Source organism: Oryctolagus cuniculus, chromosome 11, assembly GCF_964237555.1.
Source record: "Oryctolagus cuniculus chromosome 11, mOryCun1.1, whole genome shotgun sequence".
Classification (NCBI taxonomy): Eukaryota; Metazoa; Chordata; class Mammalia; order Lagomorpha; family Leporidae; genus Oryctolagus; species Oryctolagus cuniculus.
Genome location: NC_091442.1, coordinates 115288600 through 115309903, shown reverse-complemented (window position 1 = coordinate 115309903; position 21304 = coordinate 115288600). Strand labels below are relative to the sequence as shown.

Sequence of the window (21304 nt, the reverse complement as noted above, 5' to 3'; positions counted from 1 at the left end):
AAGGCTTACTGGGCGCGAACACAGCTGGGACAAGAAGTTAACCAACTCCAAAGTCTCGGGAACAGTTCTGGGGTGCTTATTTCCCGGTTACACCGCTCCCCAACTTTCTACACGCTGCTCCGTCGTGTCCCATGAGGTGTCCCATGAGGTGGCTTGTTGGCAAAGCCAAGTATCAAGGCACCGTACTGTACAATAATTGTGATATTGTGAAATGTGCATTTGGCACTGGACCCTGTATCCCATTATAGGACTGGGCCCCCTAGGTAACTCCAGGATTCAGGCCGGACAAAGATCAAGGCAGGATTAGAGGGTGGGGACCTCAGCCCCCCACCCCGAGAAAACTTCCAGGGCGGGGAGAGGGGCAGGTGGTCCAGCTGACCACAAGGATTTAACAACGATGCCTACGTGAAGAAACTTCTATATTAAAACGAGAGGAACTGAGTGGGGCCTCTCAGAGGTCAGCAGGCTGGGGGGGGGGTCTGGGTCTGGGGGAGGGTGGGTTGAGCCCAGGGACACGTGGAGGCTCCGCCCTCAGGCTCCCGTCCACCTGGCTGTCAATCTCACGCTTGATAATGAACCGGTGAGTGTAAAGTGTTTCCCTGAGTTCTGTGGGTTGTCCTAATTGGACCCAAGGACGGGGGCATGGGAGCCCCAGTTCATAGAGTGCCAGTCAGAGAATTCCAGAGGTCAGGGCGTCTGCAGTGAGAGAAAATCCTGTGGGCCGGAACCGCTCATCTGTGGCCCCTAACCCCACCTCCAGGTGGACCAGTTAGAGCAGGCGGTTAGGGCCGGCAGCCTGGCAATCAAGGCCGGGCCAAACACAGTGGGATCAGGTCGTTCGTCTCCTTGCCCCAAAGAGGACTCCACCTTCGACAGTGCCATGACAGATCTGGTCCAGCCACCTCAGGACTGAAATAGACCTCCCTCACTCCCCACTCTTTCTAGGAATCCCCCTGTTACACAGAAATCCCCAAATCACCGTGACAGATCTGGGCCAACCATACAGGGACTAAAACCGACTTCCTCACTCTTTCCAGGTAACACCCTCCCCATTCTACAGAAATCCCACCCGCGGGAGGAATACTCCACCTCTCAGTCAAGAGACAGAAAATGAGGGGCTGGTGTTGTGGCGTAGTGGGTAAAGCCTGCATCCCATGGGGGCGCTGATTCAAGTCCTGGCTGTTCCACTTCCAATCCAGCTCCCTGCCAATGCGCCTGGGAAAGCAGCAAAGTGTTTGGGCCCTGCCACCAACATGGGAGACCCAGAAGAAGCTCCTTCCTGCCTTTGGACTGGCCCAGCTCCAGCCGTGGTGGCCATTTGGGGAGTGAACCAGCGGGTGGAAGACCTCTTTGTAAACTCTTTCAAATAAATCAATCAATCTTTAAAAAAAAAAAAAAAAGGCCCAGACGACAAGTGGGGGCTGCTTGCCCGCCTTGGTCTTTCCTGAGTGTGTTTCTGCTTTGCTTCATACACTTTGCTTCCCGCCTCACTCCAACTGGCTCAGAATCCTTTCTCTGCCAGATTCAAGAACCGAGGTGCAGCTTATGTTCCCCAGAAATCTGGTAAGAGGTAGGTGTCAGAACCTGGTGTGCCGGCGCCGCAAGGCAGAGGATTAGCCTAGTGAGCCGCAGCGCCGGCCTGGCTGCTCCACTTCCGAATGAGCTCCCTGCTGGGGCCTGGGAAAGCAGAAGATGGCCCAATGACTTGGGCTTCTGCACCCGGAAGAAGCTCCCGGCTCCTGACTTCGGATCAGCTCAGCTCCGGCAGCCATGGTCATTTGGGGAGTGAACCAGAGGATGGAAGACCTCTCTCTCTGTAACTCTACCTTTCAAATAAATACCAAACACACACACACACACACAAACACACAATGGTTGGCGGTAGGGAGCAATCCCATTTTGGTGACTATGGGTGCCGGGTTGCATTAAGATTAGAGGTTAGCAAAAACACGCTCTCACTATTCCTCAGATTGCTATTTTACCACTGGCTCTTCCAGAAAGAGTTCACGTTCAGAAAGTGCTCCTGACACCTGAAAACACACACTTTCTCACTGCAGGACTTTGCCCAGATACTCAGAGTAGGTGCCTCCCGGACTGAATGCGGAAGTCCTAGAATAATGTTCTAGAAAGGGACTTTCCACCTTTACATCCTCTTTGAAAAGTTACCATAGGTTTAAATCCCGGATCCACAGACATACGTGACCCGGAACAAGCTAATGGACCTCTCTAAGCTTCGATTTTTTTCTTCTTTAAAAATATGGGGGGAGTAGAAATATGAATGTTAAAATTGGGGGAGGGGCCAGCAAACTGCCCTGGCATCCCATTAGGGCGCAGGTTCGAGTCCTGGCTGCTCCACTTCCAATTCAGCTCCCTGCTAATGGCCTGGGAAAGCAGCAGATGATGGCCCAAGTGCTTGGGCCCCTGCACCGGGTGGGAGACCCGGGTGGAACTCCTGGCTGCTGGTTTTGGATCGGCCCAGTTCCTGCCGTTGCTGCCATTTGGGGAGTGAACCAGCAGATGTCAGACATTTTTCTCTCTCTCCCTGTAACTCTGCCTTACAAATAAATAAATCTTAAAGAAAAAAATTGGAGTACTTCGTTTACATACGTGTATATCGACACAGTGCTTGCTGCATTGCAAGCCCCCAGTAATTTTACGGAAATGTACCCATAGCCCGCAGGCGGCTTGCAGATGACAAACCGGGAAGATAACTGAAAAGTCCGGGCAGGGCAGAGCCACCCTCTCCCCAGCGGTAGGCACTCAGGGATGGTAAATGAGAACACTGTTCGGTGTAATGAGCTCTAAAGACTCGCGTTGGAGCAGGGCCAAAGAAGTGACAGAGCCGGGAAGGGCGAGGGCTTTTATTGTTTTACCAGGAATCTGAAAAGATCCCAAGGGGTGGACGCCGGTGCCTTCCGCGGGCGGGGCGGGGGCGAGTGCACGCGAGCCCGCGCGTGGTCCGCCTTCCTCCGCCCCACGCAAGGCGTCCAGCCCCGGGCAGAGCGGCTCCCCGGCGGCCACCCCGGGGCGAACCGCAGCGCGACCCCCCGCCCCCGGCAGCGGGGCCCGACCGCGTCACGCGCTCCCGGGACACCAGGCAACCCGCGCGCCCAACACGCACAGCAGGGTCCGCGCGGGAGGAGCGAGCCCAGGTGCACGAGCGCGCGCGGCCGCGAGCCCGGTCCGGAGGCGCACGGGGGGCGAGGGGAGTCGCGCGGCGACCGGAACAGCGCCGAGGCCCGGGGACGAGCCGGAGGACCGCCAGGCCGCGGCGGGGCCGGCGCTGCTGACGTCACAGTGACGCCAGACGTGACGCCGCGGCGGGGCGGAGTGGGGCCGACGCGGGAGGGCGTTTCCGGAGCGCGCGCCGGGCGAGGGCCGCCGACGCCGGGCTCAGGTGCGCGCGCCCGCCCGCGGCCCAGGTGGCGGCCTGCAGCTCCGGGTGGCGGCCCGAGGCGGTGAGGGAGTGGCCGGCGGCGCGCTGTGCCCGCGGGGCGAGGGCCCGGACGCGGACAGGGCTCCGAGGCGGGCGGGCGCGCACTCCCGGGACGGGCGGGGAGGCTGGGGTGACGGCGGCGAGCCCCACCCCTCGGGGGGCGCTGACCGGGCTGTCCGGCATGGCGGGGCGCCCCCGGGGCCCCAGCGCAGCCGTCGGCCCCACGCCGCCCGGCCCGCGCTAGCCCCTGGAATTGGGCGCGGTGTCCGGCAGCCAGGCCTCGTCTCCTGCGTCGGTGGCGTCGCGGCTGGAACGCAATGGAAGAAAAGGAGCGACGCGACCGGCTGCCCTCGGCCCTCCGGTGTTGAGGCCTGGTGGGCATTTGCAGGGAGGAAAACACACAGCGAGAAAAATCGGGGTTTTCGGAGAGGCGGGCGGGGGGGTGGGGTGGGCGGGGAAACCGAAATGAGGGCTTAACAGTTTTTTATATGATTTTTTAAAAAAAATTCTGCACTTTGATAGTGGCGGCGAAATAAACTGAACCAAAAGTTATTTTTCTATTGAGAAGAGAGAAGAGGTGGACTTGGTGTTTTATCCGTTTGCTTGCAACCTTTTCTCCCAGTGACAAAGCAGAAGTCATGGGCCCCGGGGAGTGAGGTGGACCTCAGGAATCCTGGGTGGACTGAGTGGGTCCATCTTCCTCTGGAGGGGAGAGGGGTGGTGGCAGCTTTCTCCGGAACCGAAAACGAAAAACATGAGTTGCGTGCCATGGAAAGGAGACAAAGCCAAATCGGAGTCGCTGGAGCTGCCCCAGGCGGCACCCGCACAGATCTACCACGAGAAGCAGCGGCGGGAGCTCTGTGCCCTCCACGCCCTCAACAACGTCTTCCAGGACGGCCAGGCCTTCACGCGGGAGACCCTGCAGGACATCTTCCAAAGGTAGGGACCGCTTCCCGGCGTCTCTGTGCTTGGTGGTTGTGACTTCGGGTGGGTGAGCCAGGGTCTCAGCGACACAGACCCGCAGGCTTGGAGGGACGGCTGCACTTAGAAGCCCGGGAGCACGCAGGGTGGGGAGGATGACCTCTGGCTGCCGCCTCTCCTGTGTTATCTGGGTGGTCTGCCCATCGGTCCCGTGGGCACCCCAGGGTGCTTCAGAAAGTTTAAAAGATAAGTCTATTTTGGTACAAAGAAAATTGAATGCATGCATAATGTTTTGTAGTATTTATTTCTGTGAACTTCTTAGGGCTCCATGCATATTCGACTTCAGAATTTTTGCAGGCCAGCACCATGGCTCACTTGGCTAATCCTCCACCTGCAGAGCCAGCACCCCGGGTTCTAGTCCCGGTTGAGGCTCCGGATTCTGTCCCGGTTGCTCCTCTTCCAGTCCAGCTCTCTGCTGTGGCCCGGGAAGGCAGTGGAGGATGGCCCAGGTCCTTGGGCCCTGCGCCCGCATGGGAGACCAGGAGAAGCACCTGGCTCCTGGCTTCAGATCAGCACCGTGTGCCGGCCGTAGCGACCATTTGGGGGGTGAACCAACGGAAGGAAGACCTTTCTCTCTGTCTCTCTCTCTCACTGTCTAACTCTGCCTGTCAAAAAAAAAAAAAAAAAATCTTTGCAGGCACCCTCCCACGTATTACACGCACTGTTAGTTCCTTTTTACCTAAGGCAGAACTCAGGACGCTTCAGTGCTTAGCCTAGAGGAACCTGACGGGACTGAGCCAGGGTGGGATTCCCATCTGTACCTGCTGGTGACTGCTGTGGTGGCCCGGTGCCTCTCAAGTCCTGCCGCCGGCGCGTGCGTCGAGGGGGGCCAGGGTGTCTGCACACAGTCAGCTGTCATCACAGGTGGGCTGTGCTGGGCTCCACAGACCCTCGGGTGCGTGGGGCTCAGCCCTCCGGGAGGCCCCGGGCTGCTGCTCACGCTTCCGCCGTCTGTTTCCCACAAAGCTATGATCGGAAGCCGACTCCAGATGCTGGCTCCTCCCAGGGTTATTCTAGATGGCCTTTCTCGCCCGCAGGTAGTTAGGTGTGTGGCTTGTTTTCTCTTGGCTTTGATGGCCTGTGAGTCTTTGGAGGGTTTGAGAAAGAGCCCGCAGGGTTGGACGGGCGCAGCGGCACGTCGACAGTCGGGAGCAGCTCGGGCACTGAGCCCGGCGGGGGTGGCTCCTGCCGGAAGGGCTAGGCCTGCGGGTCCCCGGTGCAGCACCCTCGGGGTTCCTGGCGCTGTGCGTGTTGGCCGCGAGGACCCCCTCTGGCTCCCCTCACTGGGAGGTGCAGTTGTTGCCGCACAGGACCCAAACGCCAGCTGGAAGCCACCTGGCTGGGGTGGTGTGACGCATCCGAGCGAACCATTTACCCTGAGACAACCACAGAGCTTCTCTTAAAAGAATCGCAGCGAGCTGACAAAATTACAAGAGTAATTATTACCCAGTGCCAGTAATTACCTGAGTAGTGCCACAGCCTTGGCAGGGAAAATGTGTCATTGGCATCACGGGTATTATCTGGCAGTAGGCAGAGTTAACTCTTCAGGAAATGCAGCCCTGGGAGGAACAGAATTTGTCCCAGGTCACCAGGTCGCGTGCCGGAGAGGAGCAGAAGGGAGGACCAGGGTGTTCGAGACGGTGTCTGGTGGCCAGCCCCAAGTAGCTCTTCTGCTCCTCAGTGGGGGTTTGCCAATTACTCGCTGATGGAAAACTGCGGAGAAGGACTTAGAGTGAGTACCTGAGTGTGCTGGCGACTGGAGTACCCAGACCCGTCCTGGGACAGCCTTGCCAGTGCTGATCCTGGGGACGGAGGGTTTAGTTGACACCACCAGGAAGGTGAGATTCTGTGTATCCAGTGGTGCTCACTAGGGAAGTTTTGGGCACGGTGAGACCACTCACGGTTGAACGTGCATTGCACAGCTGGGACCCCCGCGTGTTTGTGGAGACAGCAGGAATTGAACTGGGTCTTCCCTCCGGGGAGGGAGGCTGCAGAGCTGCCGACACCGCAGGGAGCCGGGGTCCTGTCCCCTCAGCACCCTGGCGAGTTGCACTGCATCCCGAATCCCTTCTCAGCACAGTGTAAGATCGCCCGAGCCCATCAGCAAAGCCATACGAAAGAGTCCCACTCGTGGAGCTCCGTGGCGGGTGTTTGGTGTGGAGAAAGTCTGTGTGGACGGGCAGAGCGACAGGGGTGAGACGAATCCAGAGGGAGGGAGGGGGGAATGTGTTAAGCAGACACTGACCAGCTGCCCGCAGGGTGCCAGGCACTGCCAGGCACTGCGGAGAAACAGGCTGGGTAGGACGGGGCCTCTCGGGTCTGCAGCAGAGCCGGGCGCTGGCCCCGCGAAGCGAGAGCCGTGGGATTCGGAGCAGCTTGAAAGTGAAAAGGCAATGTGCTTGGAGCTGCAGGGAAGGGAGCGATGCTGGCGCGTCCAGCTGCGCGAGTGCTCAGATCCCCAGTTCCGCGCCGATTCGCAGACGCCCGCTGAGTGGAGAAATGTTGGGCAGTTTGTTGGGAGGAAGTCCATCTCGGCAGTTGAACTGTGGCCAGATAAAAGGAGAAATGCAAAGGCGGAGCGGAGCTGAAATGGAGTTTTAGATAGACGGCGACTCATGTTTGAAATAGAAATAATAGGAACCGAGAAAGATCTGGGCTAAAGAGCCTTGGTTCATGATATTTTTTCTTTGAAGATTGATTTATTGGATTTTTTTAAAAGTCTTTTTTTATTTATTGGAAAGGCAGAGAGTTAGAGGCAGAGAGGGATCTTCATCCACGGGTTCACTCCCCAAATGGCTGCAATGGCCAGAGCTTGGCCAGTCTGAAGCCAGGAGCCAGGAGCTTCTTCCAGGTCTTTCACATGGGTGCAGGGGCCCAAGGACTTGGGTCATCTTTTACTGCTTTCCCAGGCCATAGCACAGAGCTGGATTGGAAGTGGAGCAGCTGGGACTAGAACCAGTACCCATATGGGATGCCAGCTCTGCAGGCAGCAGCTTTACCCACTGCACCACAGGGCTGGCCCCCAAGGTTTTTTGAAAGGCAGAGTTAGGGACAGAGATCTTCCCTCAGCCAGTTCCCTCCCCAAATGTCTGCAACAAGCTGAAGCCAGGACCCTAGAACTCCATCTGGGTCTCCCACATGTGGTCCAAGCACTCAGGCCATCTTCCGTTCCTCTCCTGGTGCGTTAGTAGGGAGCTGGGTCAGAAGTGGAGCAGCCGGGTCTCAAACCAGTGGCCGTGTGGGATGCTGGTGTCGCAGGCAGAAGCTTTACCCACTGTGCCGCAGCACCAGCCCCCTGGTCCGGAGTTGAAGCGTAGCGGTCACATCTGTAACAGTAAAGAAGCCTGGCTTGAGGAGGATCTGTTTCAACCTGTGAAATTGGAGGAAAGATCAAACTGGACGAGGTCATTGTGTACGTGTCTAGATGTAGGTATTCGACCTCATACATCTTATCACATGTCTGAGCTTTGAAAAAGAAGGGTTGTGGGATGGTGTTATGGTACAGTGGGCAGGGGTAAGCCACCACGTGTGACACATCATCCCGTATCTGAATGCCATTCTGAGTGTGGCCGTTCCGCTTCCGATCCGGCTTCCTGCTAAGGTGCCTTAGGAGGCAGTGGACGATGCCGAAGTGCTTGGGCCCACGCCACCAGGGTGGGAACCAGGATAGCTTTCTGGCTTCAGCCTGGCTCAGACCTCGCTGTTGCGGCCACTTAAACTCGATCTCTCTGTCCCTTTGCCTATTTAATAAATAAGTCAGTTTTAAAGAGCGAGAGAAAGGGTCCTAGGGATAAAGCAATGCAGGAGTAGCTTTGGTGGGCTGTTTTGAAAGTGCTCAAGCCCCAGCTATTTTCACTAGGCTCATCCCAGTTCTTCCATGATCACATGTCCTTGCAGCCAGCTAAGCATTCGTCCCTCAAATAAAGTAGCTATGAAAATCGTAACTAAGGGCCAGCATTGTGGCGCGGTGGGTTAAGCCACTGCCTGTGACACGAGCTTCCTGTATGAGCACTGGTTTAAGTCCCGGCTGCTCCATTTCCCATCCAGCTCCCTGCTAATGTGTCTGGGGAGAGCAGTGGAAGATGGACCAAGTGCTTGGGTCCTGGCCACCCAGGTGGGAGACCTGGATGGAATTCTGGGCTCCTGGTTTCTGGCTGGCACAGCCCTGGCCATTGCGGCCATTTGAAGAGGGGCCAGCGGATGGAAGATCTCTCTGTCTCTCCTTCTCTCTCTGTAACTCTCTTTCAAATAAATAAATACTAAAATCTAACTAGGTGAAAACGAGTATGGTAGCAGAAAAAAAAATCCATAATGCATGTTGATAGGAACAAAAAGCTTAAGGATATTGGTGAGCACGCAGCATCCCCGTGGGAGGGGAGAGTCCAGCCTCCCTGTTGAAGGGACCTGAGCGGGTGGGAGGGGCCACATTTAAAAAGTGAAGTGTGGTGGTTATACATTGAGAAGGGGAACTGTTCAGTATTGGACTCTGAAGATTTGAATGTCTTGTCCAGGGGCCAGACACAAGTAGAAGTAGTCGTAGTAGTAATAGTAGTAGTATAGTAGTAGTGGCAATAGCAGTAACAGTAGCCGCAGCAGCGGCAGTAACAGCCAGCACCACAGAGCACTTGCGTGTGCGTGGCCCGGTGATCAGTACTTCATTCAGGAACGTAGCAGGAAGTCCCGAGCCGTAGTTTTTAATTCATGTCTGTTTGTACCTGCTCAAAAGGAGGAAAAGGATCTTGCGAAATGCCTCCTCATCTCCCTTTTCGTTAAAATCCAGAGTCATCACTGGGCAGCGATCACGCGGGAGGATCAGGGTTGATCGGAGGGTGTAGACAGTAGTGGAGACCTGGACTAGGTCCCGAGGTCTTGCCTCTGCTGATTCACTCCTCAGGTGCTTACAGCAGCCAGGGCGGGGCCAGGCCAGGAGCCAGGAGCCAGGAGCCCCATCCGGTTCTCCTGTGTGGGTGCGGGGCAGGTCACCTGCACATTAGGAGGAAGCTGAATCAGAAACAAAGTAGCCGGCGCTCAGACCCCTCAGTCTGATCTTTAGAATCTCATACTGTTTCATTGTGCATGGAAGGCAAACACACACAGTGAGAGAAGGAGGTAACTTCCATGCACTGCTTCATTCCCCAGATTCCTGCAGCAGCCAGGACTGGGCCAGGCCAAAGCCAGGAGTCCAGACCTGAATCTGGGTCCCCCGTGTGGGTGGCAGGGACCTCCCAGTGAGTGCACGTTAGCAGGAAGCTAGGATTGGAAGTGGAACCAGGCCTGAGACCCAGGCGATCCAGACTGAGACGCAGGCAACACAAGCAGCGTCTTAGCTACTGCGCGTACCTCTGCCCGGTCCCGTCTTTTAGATCACCTCCGGTCTTCGTGGCTCTGACCTCTGGCTGTGATGACCAAAATCAGAGGCTCTCTTCATAGCCCAGGACTTCTGTGGGAATCGTCTGACAGTCCTGAACAGAGGTTTGCAGAGGGGACTTCCTTTTAAAAGTCTGGGTCGCGAGGAATTCCCCGGGAGCAGTGGACTGGTGAGGGCCGTCGTGGGCGTAGAGGTTGAGTCCCAGCCCTGCCTCTCACCGTGCGTGACTGTGCAAGTCACCGTGACCTTGCTCCTCAGCTTCCTTGTTTACAGTTCAGGGTTGTTGGAAGGGCTAAGAGATAAAACGTGTATAAAGGCAGCTAGCACACTTGGCACTAGATGGCTAAAGTAAAAGTGGAAGTACTGGCGTGGCAAGTGCGCCGGGCCCCACTGGCTCCTCCAGAATGCGCAGGAAGCTAATTTCAGCTCGGTGGGCTTGGCCAGTGCGTGCTGTCCAGTTGCCTGTGCCTGCCTCAGGGATTCAGGGCAGAGGAGCTGTGCCTTTCGCTCCGGGAACTTGCTTATGGGTTGGCCATGTATGAAAACAACCGAGTTATTTAGTGGCCAGTAAGAGGAGTTGTTCCCATGTTTGCAGATGAGGTACCGGGCCTGGAGGCTACGTCTCGGTGTTGTGGTGCTTGCCTGTGAACTCAGATGTGTGTGGTCCTCCCAGCCTCCCTCCTGTTTCACGGAGCGGTCAGGAAAGGTTCCATGGACAACCTGAAGAAGCTGTAGAAGTAGTCATCTGATATATTTAAAAATTATTTTGCCTGCCGGCGCCATGGCTCAATAGGCTAATCCTCCACCTTGCGGCGCCGGCACACCGGGTTCTAGTCCCGGTTGGGGCGCCGGATTCTGTCCCGGTTGCCCCTCTTCCAGGCCAGCTCTCTGCTATGGCCAGGGAGTGCAGTGGAGGATGGCCCAGGTGCTTGGGCCCTGCACCCCATGGGAGACCAGGAAAAGCACCTGGCTCCTGGCTCCTGCCATCGGATCAGCGCGGTGCGCCGGCTGCAGCGGCGGCCATTGGAGGGTGAACCAACGGCAAAGGAAGACCTTTCTCACCTGTCTCTCTCTCTCACTGTCCACTCTGCCTGTCAAAAATTAAAAAAAAAAAAAAAAAAAAAAAAAAAGCAAAAAAAAAAAAACAGAACAAAAAGAAAAAAAAAGAAAAATAAAAAAAAAAAAGAAAAAAAATTATTTTGTATTTTTTTTGAGGATTTATTTCTTTACATTTGAAAGAGTTAGGGAGAGACAGAAAGGTCTTCTGTCCACTGGTTCACACCCCAGATGGCCACAACGGCCAGAGCTGGGCCAGGCCAAGGCCAGACGCTTTATCTTGGTCTCCCACATGGGTGCAGGGACCCAAGCACTTAGGCCGTCTTCTACTTCAGGGAGTCAGGGCCATTAGCAGGGAGCTGGAATTGGAAGTGGAGCAGTCAGGACATGAACTGGCGCCCATGTGGGATGCCAGGCATTGCAGGTGGCGACTTTACTCGCTGCACCACAGCACCAGCCTGGAATATGCAAAATACTAAAACAGGCAATGTTGTCATGGTTCCTGGAGTGTGCAGGATGCTGAGAAGCTCTGGGGGAGCGGAGAGGCTTGGAGTTGGCGCCATTGCCAGTTCCTACGTAGTGGAGTGAAATGACGCCCTTGGGAGTTACGGCAGGGACATCTAGGCCGAATTGATGGAGGGGAGTTTGAAGCAAGATCAGTTCAGGAACCTTTCTCAGAAGCCCAGGTGTGGGGTGGAGGATTCCAGTTAGCACGGAGGCAGAGGGAACAGACAGGAAGGGGCGCGAATCTGAGCTCCTGTACCGCACACCCCCAGACAGACGGACGCCGCAGCACTCACGTAACCCCCTTTCCTAGAGACTTACGGGAAGGTTAGCACGTCAGGGACGCACAGAGTCCCGCAGGAAACCTTGCTGACTTGCGTCACTCAGCCCGCCTTGTCCTGACCTGCTGGATGCCCGCTGCCCCCGCTGTTGGGAAGCCTGCAGGCCCACGCTGGGGAGCACGGGCCCTGCAGGGAGTCAGGGCCGGGGGAGCCCTGCCGGGAGTCAGGGCGGGGGAGCCCTGCAGGGAGTCAGGGCGGGGGAGCCCTGCCGGGAGTCAGGGCCGGGGGAGCCCTGCAGGGAGTCAGGGGTGGGGAGCCCTGCAGGGAGTCAGGGCCGGGGGAGCCCTGCAGGGAGTCAGGGCCGGGGGAGCCCTGCCGGGAGTCAGGGCCGGGGGAGCCCTGCAGGGAGTCAGGGCCGGGGGGAGCCCTGCAGGGAGTCAGGGCCGGGGGAGCCCTGCCGGGAGTCAGGGCGGGGGAGCCCTGCCGGGAGTCAGGGCGGGGGAGCCCTGCCGGGAGTCAGGGCCGGGGGGGCCCTGCCGGGAGTCAGGGCGGGGGAGCCCTGCCGGGAGTTAGGGCCAGGGGAGCCCTGCAGGGAGTTGGGGTGGGGAGCCCTGCAGGGAGTCAGGGCCGGGGGGGCCCTGCTGGGAGTCAGGGCGGGGGAGCCCTGCCGGGAGTTAGGGCCAGGGGAGCCCTGCAGGGAGTCAGGGTGGGGGGGAGCTCTGCAGGGAGTTAGGGGGGGCTCTGCAGGGAGTCAGGGGGGGGCTCTGCAGGGAGTCAGGGCCAGGGGAGCCCTGCAGGGAGTTGGGGGGGGAGCCCTGCAGGGAGTCAGGGTGGGGGGCAGGGGGAGCCTGCAGGGAGTTAGGGCGGGGAGGGGAGCTCTGCAGGGAGTCAGGGTGGGGGGGGGAGCCCTGCAGGGAGTCAGCGGGGGGGGGGGGAGCTCTGCAGGGAGTCAGGGTGTGGGGGGGAGCCCTGCAGGGAGTCAGGGTGTGTGGGGGGAGCCCTGCAGGGAGTTGGGGGGGGAGCCCTGCAGGGAGTTAGGGCGGGGAATGGGGGAAGCTCTTCAGGGAGTCAGGGCCGGGGGGAGCCCTGCAGGGAGTGTGGGGGGGGAGCCCTGCAGGGAGTTGGGGGGGAGCCCTGCAGGGAGTTAGGGCAGGGGGGTGGGGAGCCCTGCAGGGAGTTAGGGTGTGGGGGGAAGCCCTGCAGGGAGTCAGGGCCCGGGAGCCTTGCTGGAGTCGGAGCCTTTGCCAGAGACTTCACGGGAAGCAGTGAGGGTGCAGGGGAAGCAGGCCTGCCCTCAGCTTTCTCACTTCACCTGAGTGCCCGAGGCGAGGGAGAGCCTTGCCCTGTTGACCTGGCCTAGCTGCAGGGGCTCAGCTGGTGCAGCCCCACCTCCATTCCCGGGTCTTTGTGTGTAAATTGGAAACAACGCAAGCTTGAATCCTAGCTCTGTCACGGCTGCTTTTTTCGATTTATTTATTTATTTGAAAAGTAGTGACAGGGAGGGAGGAAGAGACAGGGAGAGAGAAGTCTTCCATCTGTGTGTTCACGCCCCAGATGACTGTAATGGCTGGGGCTGGGCCAGGCTGAAGCCAGGAGCCAGGAATTCCATCCAGGCCTCCCACATGGGTGCCGGGGCCCAAGCACTTGGGCCATCACTGCTGCCTTCCCAGGCACGTTAGCAGGGAGCTGGATCAGAAATAGAGCAGCCCAGACTCCAACCAGCACTCCAGTATAGGATGCCAGTGTCACAGGCGGCGGCTTAACCCGCTGTAGCACAACGCCTGCCCACTTCCATCAGCAAGTCAGTTAAAACCACCAAGTCTCAGTTGTTATGACCTATGCTCAAGGTTTTACTGTGAGGCTTAAAGAGGTACAGCCAAACACAACTAGTACAGTGCCTGACAGAGAGGTCGTCACTCTCGAAAGTAGTAACGTAAAAGAACGCTGGGTTGCAGAGTGAGGTGTGGTGTCCGCTTAGCCCCACTGCTAGCCCTGGAGATGAGAGTGTAAACCCTAGTCATGGCCGGCGCCGCGGCTCACTAGGCTAATCCTCCACCTTGCGGCGCCGGCACACCGGATTCTAGTCCTGGTCGGGGCGCCGGATTCTGTCCCGGTTGCCCCTCTTCCAGGCCAGCTCTCTGCTGTGGCCAGGGAGTGCAGTGGAGGATGGCCCAAGTCCTTGGGCCCTGCACCTGCATGGGAGACCAGGAGAAGCACCTGGCTCCTGCCATCGGATCAGCACGGTGCGCCAGCCGTAGCGCGCCGGCAGCGGCGGCCATTGGAGGGTGAACCAACGGAAAAGGAAGACTTTTCTCTCTCTCTCTCTCTCTCTCACTGTCCACTCTGCCTGTCAAAACAAACAAACAAACAAACAAAAAAACAACCCTAATCATAGGGAGAGAGGATGACAGAAACAGAGAACTTGGAGCACACCTCCCTGAGTCTGCATCACGGCCAGGCCCTCTGAGGCCCCGGTGACGCAGGGCCCGGTCCAGTGTAGACAGATGAGAGACAAGACCGGCAGCAGCCACGGGCTGCACCGGAAGCAGTGGACACACAGGCTGCCCTGGGAGACACTTCAGGGCTGGTGGGCAGTACAGGGCAGTACAGGTTGCGGCAGTAACAGCTGAGACCCAGAGAGTAACGAGCAAAGCGAGTGAGGATCCAGGGCGGGGGTGGTCCAGGAAACCATTTGGTCTGGCTCTCCAAGGCACCTGCAGGCCCAACTCAAAATTCAGCACAGATATAGGCTAGTTTTTAAGTTGATGATTTCATACGGCCTGCAAATGATGTTGCACGTATCGGGTGTCCCTTGGTGGAGAAAAGTTCGCGCGCCCTTCCAGGGGAACTGGAAGCAGACTGTAGCAGGGAACACTGCGTGCAGAGGGAGACAGAGCGTGGTGTGTTCCAGGGACAGGAAGAAGGCGGGTGCGGCAGGAGGTCAGAGACGAGATGAGCGGGGTCCTGAGGAGAGTGTGGGTCACGTGGCCACGATCGGAGGCTCGTAAGACAGTGCAGAGGTGTGGTTGAGGATTCCACACTGTTGCTGTGTGTGGAGAAGTTTTAAATCGCCATCCTTGGACTAAAGTCGATTCTTGTTTTAAAGATTTATTTATTTATTTCAAAGTCAGAGTCAGAGTCAGAGTCAGAGAGAGAGAGAGAGAGAGAGAGAGGTCTTCCATCTTCCGGTTCACTCCCAATTGACCACACGGTCGGAGCTGTACTGATCCTAACACAGGAGCCAGGAGCTTCCAGGTTTCCCACACAGGTGCAGGGGCCCAAGGACTTGGGCCATCTTCTGCTGCTTTCCCAGGCCATAGCAGGAAGCTGGATCAGAAGTGGAGGGACTCAAACCGGTGCCCATATGGAATGCTGGCGTGGCAGGCTGAGGCTTAGCCTGCCATGCCACAATGCCAGCCCCTCTACATTCCATTTACACCTGGCCTCCGTTTATACTTTTATGTTAGCTGTCTGAACCCATGTATAACTGAGTATTTAATGATTAAAGATTGCCAAATATGCAGGCCTTAAATTGCATTTAAAGAAGGGGCTGGCATTGTGATGTAGTGGGCAACACCACCACCTACAATGCCCTCATCCCATATGGACACTGGTTTGTGTCCTGGCTGCTCTACTTCTGATCCAACTCCTGCTACTGGCGTGGGAAAAGTACCAGAAGATGGCCCGTTTGGGGCCCTCCTACTGACATGAGAGACCTGGAAGAAGCTCCTTGCTCCTGGCTTTGGCCTGGCCCAGTCCTGGCCATTGCAGCCATCTGGGTAGTGAACCAGGCGATGGATGATCTCTCTGTGTCTCTCCCTCTTTCTCTGTAACTCTTGACTTTCAAATAATTATTAAATCTTTTTTAAAAATGTAGCATTGAGGCCGGCGCCGTGGCTCACTAGGCTAATCCTCCGCCTAGCGGCACCGGCACACCGGGTTCTAGTCCCGGTCGGGGCGCCGGATTCTGTCCTGGTTGCCCCTCTTCCAGGCCAGCCCTCTGATGTGGCCAGGGAGTGCAGTGGAGGATGGCCCAGGTGCTTGGGCCCTGCACCCCATGGGAGACCAGGAAAAGCACCTGGCTCCTGGCTCCTGCCATCGGATCAGCGCGGTGCGCCGGCCGCAGCGCGCCGGCCACGGCGGCCATTGGAGGGTGAACCAACGGCAAAAGGAAGACCTTTCTCTGTGTCTCTCTCTCTCACTGTCCACTCTGCCTGTCAAAAAAAAAAAAAAAAAAAAAAAAAGTAGCATTGAAGCTGGTGCTGTTGTGCAGGGGGTTAAAGCCCCAACCTGCAGCACTGGCATCCCATATGGTCCCCGGTTCGAGTCCTGGCTGCTCCATTTCCAATCCAGCTCTCTGCTGTGGCCTGGGAAAGCAGTGGAAGATGGCCCAAGTCCTTGGGCCCCTGCACCCGTGTGGGAGACCCAGAAGAAGCTCCCGGCTCCTGACTTCAGATTGGCCCAGCTCCAGTCATTGTGGCCATCTGGGGATGGAAGACCTCCGTCTCTCTTTGTTTCTACCTGTCTCTCTGTAACTCTGTCTTTCAAATAAATAAAAAATGTTTAAAGTAGCATTTAAAGTGTAAAAAATGGAAGTATCAACAGTTACTACCTACACGAATGAAAACATCAGGTAGTGTTTCCCAGTGTGAAATGGTCCATGTCAAGGCAGGAAGAAGCCTGGAAGGCTGGCGGGCTGCGGCTTCGTCGGGACACTCCTTCATGTGCCCACTGACTGCAGAGTGGCAGGCACGCCGCGGGCTGGTAGTTCTGCGGAAGAAGAGAGGTGACCTCTAGGGCAGTAGGAGCCCAGGCTCCTGGTGAGCTTGTGCCAGGCCCTAGGGAGCTGCTTGGGATGCCTGCCTTGCTGGGGGCCTGCGTCCTCTCTAGCTCCCTGCTAATGCACAGGGACCTGCGTCTCTGCCACCCTTGTGGGAGATCCTTGTCCCTGGCTTTGGCCTGGTTCAGCCCTGGCTCCTCTGAACATTGAGGGAGAGAACCAGTGGGTGGAAGAGCTCTGTTTTTCAAATAAAATTAAAATTTTTAAAAATAATCCAGAAAACAAAAGAGAAACTGGCAAGATTGCGTTTGAATGGGCACTGGGAGGGAGGTCAGTGCCCCGCCAGAGGGCAGTACACGGCCCTGAGGGGCCGGGCGGACCTCAGGTCTCAGCTTGCCTCTTGCCTCATCTGTAGGTTGTCCCCAAACACCATGGTGACGCCCCACAAGAAGAGCATGCTGGGAAATGGCAACTACGACGTGAACGTCATCATGGCAGCGCTTCAGACCAAAGGCTACGAAGCCGTTTGGTGGGACAAGCGCAGGTAACATGCGCCCGGCTTGGCCTGACTCGGGGCTGCGGCTTGCAGAGCCGGCCCTCAGCCCCAGGGCTCTGGGTCGGCGTGGGGAGGGCCCGGGAGGCTCCGGCCTGAGCGTGGCTCTCTTCTGCAGGGACGTCAGTGTCATCGCGCTCGGTAACGTCGTGGGCTTCATCCTGAACCTGCCCTCCAGCCTGTGCTGGGGGCCGCTCAAGCTGCCCCTCAAAAGGCAGCACTGGGTCTGTGTTCGCGAGGTGGGCGGGGCCTACTACAACCTCGACTCCAAACTCAAGACGCCCGAGTGGATCGGAGGCGAGAGCGAGCTCAGGTGGGGACCACGGTGGGGCTGAGGTGCTGGGAGGTCGCCGGACACGTGGCGTCGCTTTCCCCGCCTGGACAGCCCATCGGGCGTTGGTGCTTGTCCTTTTCAGCCCGGAGGACCAGCGCTCGGGTCCTCTCCCTTAGCTGGGTCAGGATCACTGCTGTCAGAGCGAGGCAGCCAGGCAGTCAGGCAGGGAACAGAGGAGGAAACTTACTTTCAGCAGTTACAGACCTTCAGAGAGCTCTGAGCGACAGCTGCTGGCTGGCGCGTGAGGAGGGCCAGGCTTCAGGGGCAGCGCTGACCGGGAGGGGCAGCCCCAGTAGTGGCCGCGGGAGCGCCTGCAGGACGGCCACGGGTGTGGCGGAGTGTGCAGGTCACCAGCGTTTCATTGCCCTTCTCATCTGTTTTTATTCCCCTAGGAAATTTCTGAAGCATCATTTGCGAGGAAAGAACTGTGAACTTTTGCTGGTGGTGCCAGAAGAGGTGGAAGCCCATCAGAGTTGGAGGGCAGACGTGTGACTCCCCAGCCAGCCCCGGCCCGGCCCCACCCCCAGTCCTGTGTGACAGCCCCGCCCTCCAGTCCTGTGACAGCCCCGCCCTCCAGTCCTCAGTCCCACCAGTCCTGGTGTAACCGTCTCACCCAGGCTCACCTTGGCCCCGCCTTTCGGTCCTGTGACAGCCCCTCCCTCCAGTCCTGTGTGACAGCCCCACCCGGCCCCACCCTCCAGTCCTCAGTCCCACCCGGCCCCGCCCCCCAGTCCTGTGTGACAGCCCCACCCTCCAGTCCTCAGTCCCACCCGGCCCCGCCCCCCAGTCCTGTGACAGCCCCGCCCTCCAGTCCTCAGTCCCACCTGGCCCCACCCCCCAGTCCTGGTGTAACCGTCTCACCCAGGCTCACCTTGGCCCCGCCTTCCGGTCCTGTGACAGCCCCTCCCTCCAGTCCTGTGTGACAGCCCCACCCGGCCCCACCCTCCAGTCCTCAGTCCCACCCGGCCCCGCCCCCCAGTCCTGTGTGACAGCCCCACCCTCCAGTCCTCAGTCCCACCCGGCCCCGCCCCCCAGTCCTGTGTGACAGCCCCACCCTCCAGTCCTCAGTCCCACCTGGCCCCGCCCTCCAGTCCTGGTGTAAAGGTCTCACCCAGGCTCACCTTGGCCCCGCCTTCCGGTCCTGTGACAGCCCCTCCCTCCAGTCCTGGTGTGACAGCCTCACCCGGCCCCACCCTCCAGTCCTCAGTCCCACCCGGCCCCTCCCCCCAGTCCTGTGTGACAGCCCCACCCTCCAGTCCTCAGTCCCACCTGTCCCCGCCCTCCAGTCCTGTGTGACAGCCCCACCCAGCCTCACCTTGGCCCCGCCCTCCAGTCCTCGGATGTGCTGTGGCCTCCACAGTGGGGCTGCCCTTGCCCCCCAAGCATCTCATGGGGTCCCTTCGGATTTGGCAGTGCAGTAGGACAGACGCGTGGCGCCGTGAGAGCCACCCAGCCTCCAGTGCTCCTGGAAGGCAAGGCGAGCAGGAAGAGGCACTCAGGCTCGCCCCGGCTCTGCTCAGGCGCCACCGCTCCAGACTCCGCCTCCGCCTCACCTCCCCTGTGGCACCCGCGGGTCTGAGGACGAGGGAACACAAAGCCGTGACCGGCTCGAAGGACCCAGAGCATGGGGTCTCTCAGGAAACGTCTCCAAACCCCAGCGGCCGCACCAGGCCGTCTCCCGCCCTTTGCCCCATTTTGAAGGGTCGTCCAGCTCGCCTCCGATCCTATCACGAGAAGGTCACGGAGACCCCACGCCCGCAGGGGAGGCCAGGCCCGAGGTGGCGGGGCCACGCCGGGAGCGGCATGGCACGGTGGCTGCTGCCCTGCACCCGCTTCTGTCCCTGCCATCCCGCCGCATGGACTCAGGAGGCTGTGGGGCCAGACAGTCCTCCCAGATGGCCCTTCTGGCAAAATCAGAAAAAATAAGTCTGCTTTTGGCATCAAACCCTACTAATTTGGGATGGAGTTGGGTGAAGGAAGAACACACGCAGTACGGCAGCCAGGATTGGTAGAAGCCGGAGCTGCCAGGGAGGCAGGGGCCTGGCGCTGGTGGTTCTGTGCGGCACAGGCCGCTGGCTGACCCGCCCCTACCTCCGGAAATAGCTGTAGGCCACTTTTCTCCCTCAACTTTGGAAAACAGGAGAGGAAGTAAGTGGACCCCCAGGGCGCCTGTGGTTGCCCAGAGGCAGCTCGGTCTCAGGAGGCCCGAGAGCGGCCGCTGGCACAGCCGGCGTGGGGCTCAGGCCGTGGCTCCCCCGAACTCGAGTGCATGTCCACACCAGCACTTTCTCTGCACGTGCGCCGTCTGGCCGTGTCCGATGCCGAGTGACAAGCCACAAGCAGCCGTCGCATTGTGCCCTCGGCCACTGCTGTGGTCCCATCCTCCAGCAGACCTGCTTGGCACCCAGGGAGCTCCTGCCCTGCACAACATTCCAGCCGCCGCAGCCAGAACCCCAGCCCACCCAGGCCCTGGGGTCCACTGGCGCCGGCGGCGATAGTAAGCCATTTCCTGGAGAGGAAACTCCTCTGCACGCCCTGCCCGGGCCTGTGTAGACGGCACCTCCCGGGAGCCCCGTGCATGCAGAGTCCACGCGCCGATGGGACATGCAGACGCTTTGACTTTAGGGCCGGTTTCTCTGCTCATGCCCGATTCTGGTGCTTAGGAACAGGGACCCAGGCTGACGCCCAAGGGCAGGAAGCCCACTTCCTGCAGGGGAGGGAGGCCCGGCCCTGATGCCCAGTGAGGGGCACCCCTAGGCTGGTTTTGCTTTTGTTCCCCTTTTTTGTTGGCCTTGTGCTGGGTTTGTTTACAGAAGATGTATTTTGTTTAACCAAATATTAAAAATGGAAAACTCTGTACATAACTCTTACCTGCCTGAACTGTTCAGAAAAAGCCTTAGTATGATGCCACTGCAGGGGAATCGTCCTCTGAGGAGGCTAGCAACACCACGCTGCCCTCACCTGCAGATCCAGGCACTACTCATCTGAACACTGCGAAGCGCCCTGAGGCACTCTGCAGCTCCCGGGGAGCTCACAAACGGTGGGCCTCCCGGTTTGAAGGCCCCGCCTGCCCAGCACAGCTTGTACCAGACGGGATCCTGCATCAGCACACCCAGACCACACAGCAGGGTCGTCAGACGGCCTAGGTGGGCGTCCAGCTGCTGTCTAAATCTGGAACCATACTGCCTTGCAGATTGTGCAGTGTCCCAGTAAACAACCCACTGAAGGCTTAGGAAGGGTATCACCATGGTGTTCATTGGTGGTGTGCCTGGTCTCAGCATTAAAAAAATGCAAAGTGGGTGTCTGGCCTGGGTTAGGACCCTGGTCAGGCGGCGGGCATTGGTGGAGTGCAGCAGCACTGGAGTTTGTTCTGCCTAAAAACCAGGTCATAAAAAACTGTGCAAATCTCCCCCTCATAGCCAACGTTAGAAATCGGCACTATTGGGACCAGCACTGTGGCACAGCGGGTTAAAGCCCCAGCCTGCAGCACTGGCATCCCACATGGGTGCTGGTTAAAGCCCCAGCCGCTCCACTTCGGACCCAGCTCCCTGCTAACGCACCTGAGGAAGCAGCGGATGACCCAAGTCCTTGGGCCTTGCACCCACATGGAACACCCAGAAGCTCCTGGCTTTGGTTCAGCTCAGTTCCAGCAGTGGTGGCCATCTGGGGCATGAACTAGCAGATGTAATCTCTCCCCGTCTTTCAAATAAACAAACTGAAAATCAGCACTGTATTCCCCACAAATATATTTTTTAAATATGTATTTAAAAGGCGGAGAGGCAGAGAGCTTCCATTCACTGGTTTACCCCCAAAATGCCCACAGTTGCCAGAGTTGGGAGGATCCTAAGCCAGGAGCTTCATCTAGGTCTCCCACGTGGGTGCAAGGGCCCAAGTAGTTGGACCATCCTCCGTGCTTTCCCAGGCACATGAACAGGGAGCTGGATCAGAGGCAGAGCAGCCAGGACCCAAACTGGTGCCCATGTAGTGTAGCAGTGCCCAGGCCGCACCTTG

The 21304-nt window shown here is 58.4% G+C and overlaps 1 protein-coding gene across 2 annotated transcripts; it reads left to right on the top strand.

Annotated features, from left to right (window-relative positions):
- Positions 1-4190: 4190 nt before the first annotated feature.
- Positions 4191-20157, top strand: JOSD1 (Josephin domain containing 1). 2 transcript variants are annotated; one of them, XR_011380284.1, is made up of 5 exons: positions 4191-4375; positions 16822-16950; positions 17078-17272; positions 17686-17850; positions 18109-20157. XR_011380284.1 is itself a non-coding variant. In XM_070052951.1 (4 exons), the coding sequence occupies exons 1-4, from the start codon at positions 4191-4193 to the stop codon at positions 17783-17785; spliced, it is 609 nt and encodes a 202-aa protein (XP_069909052.1). In that variant the 3' UTR covers positions 17786-20157. The 2 variants fall into 2 exon arrangements, 1 of the variants encoding a protein (XP_069909052.1); XM_070052951.1 differs by having other exon boundaries at positions 17686-20157.
- The last annotated feature ends 1147 nt before the right edge of the window (positions 20158-21304 follow it).

Excerpts from the sequence above, each read along its gene's own strand:
- JOSD1 (XM_070052951.1), top strand. The coding sequence starts at position 4,191 with ATGAGTTGCGTGCCATGGAAAGGAGACAAAGCCAAATCGGAGTCGCTG. Across the intron at positions 4,376-16,821 it reads CTGCAGGACATCTTCCAAAG|GTTGTCCCCAAACACCATGG; the intron begins GTAGGGACCGCT and ends CCTCATCTGTAG. Across the intron at positions 16,951-17,077 it reads GTTTGGTGGGACAAGCGCAG|GGACGTCAGTGTCATCGCGC; the intron begins GTAACATGCGCC and ends TCTCTTCTGCAG.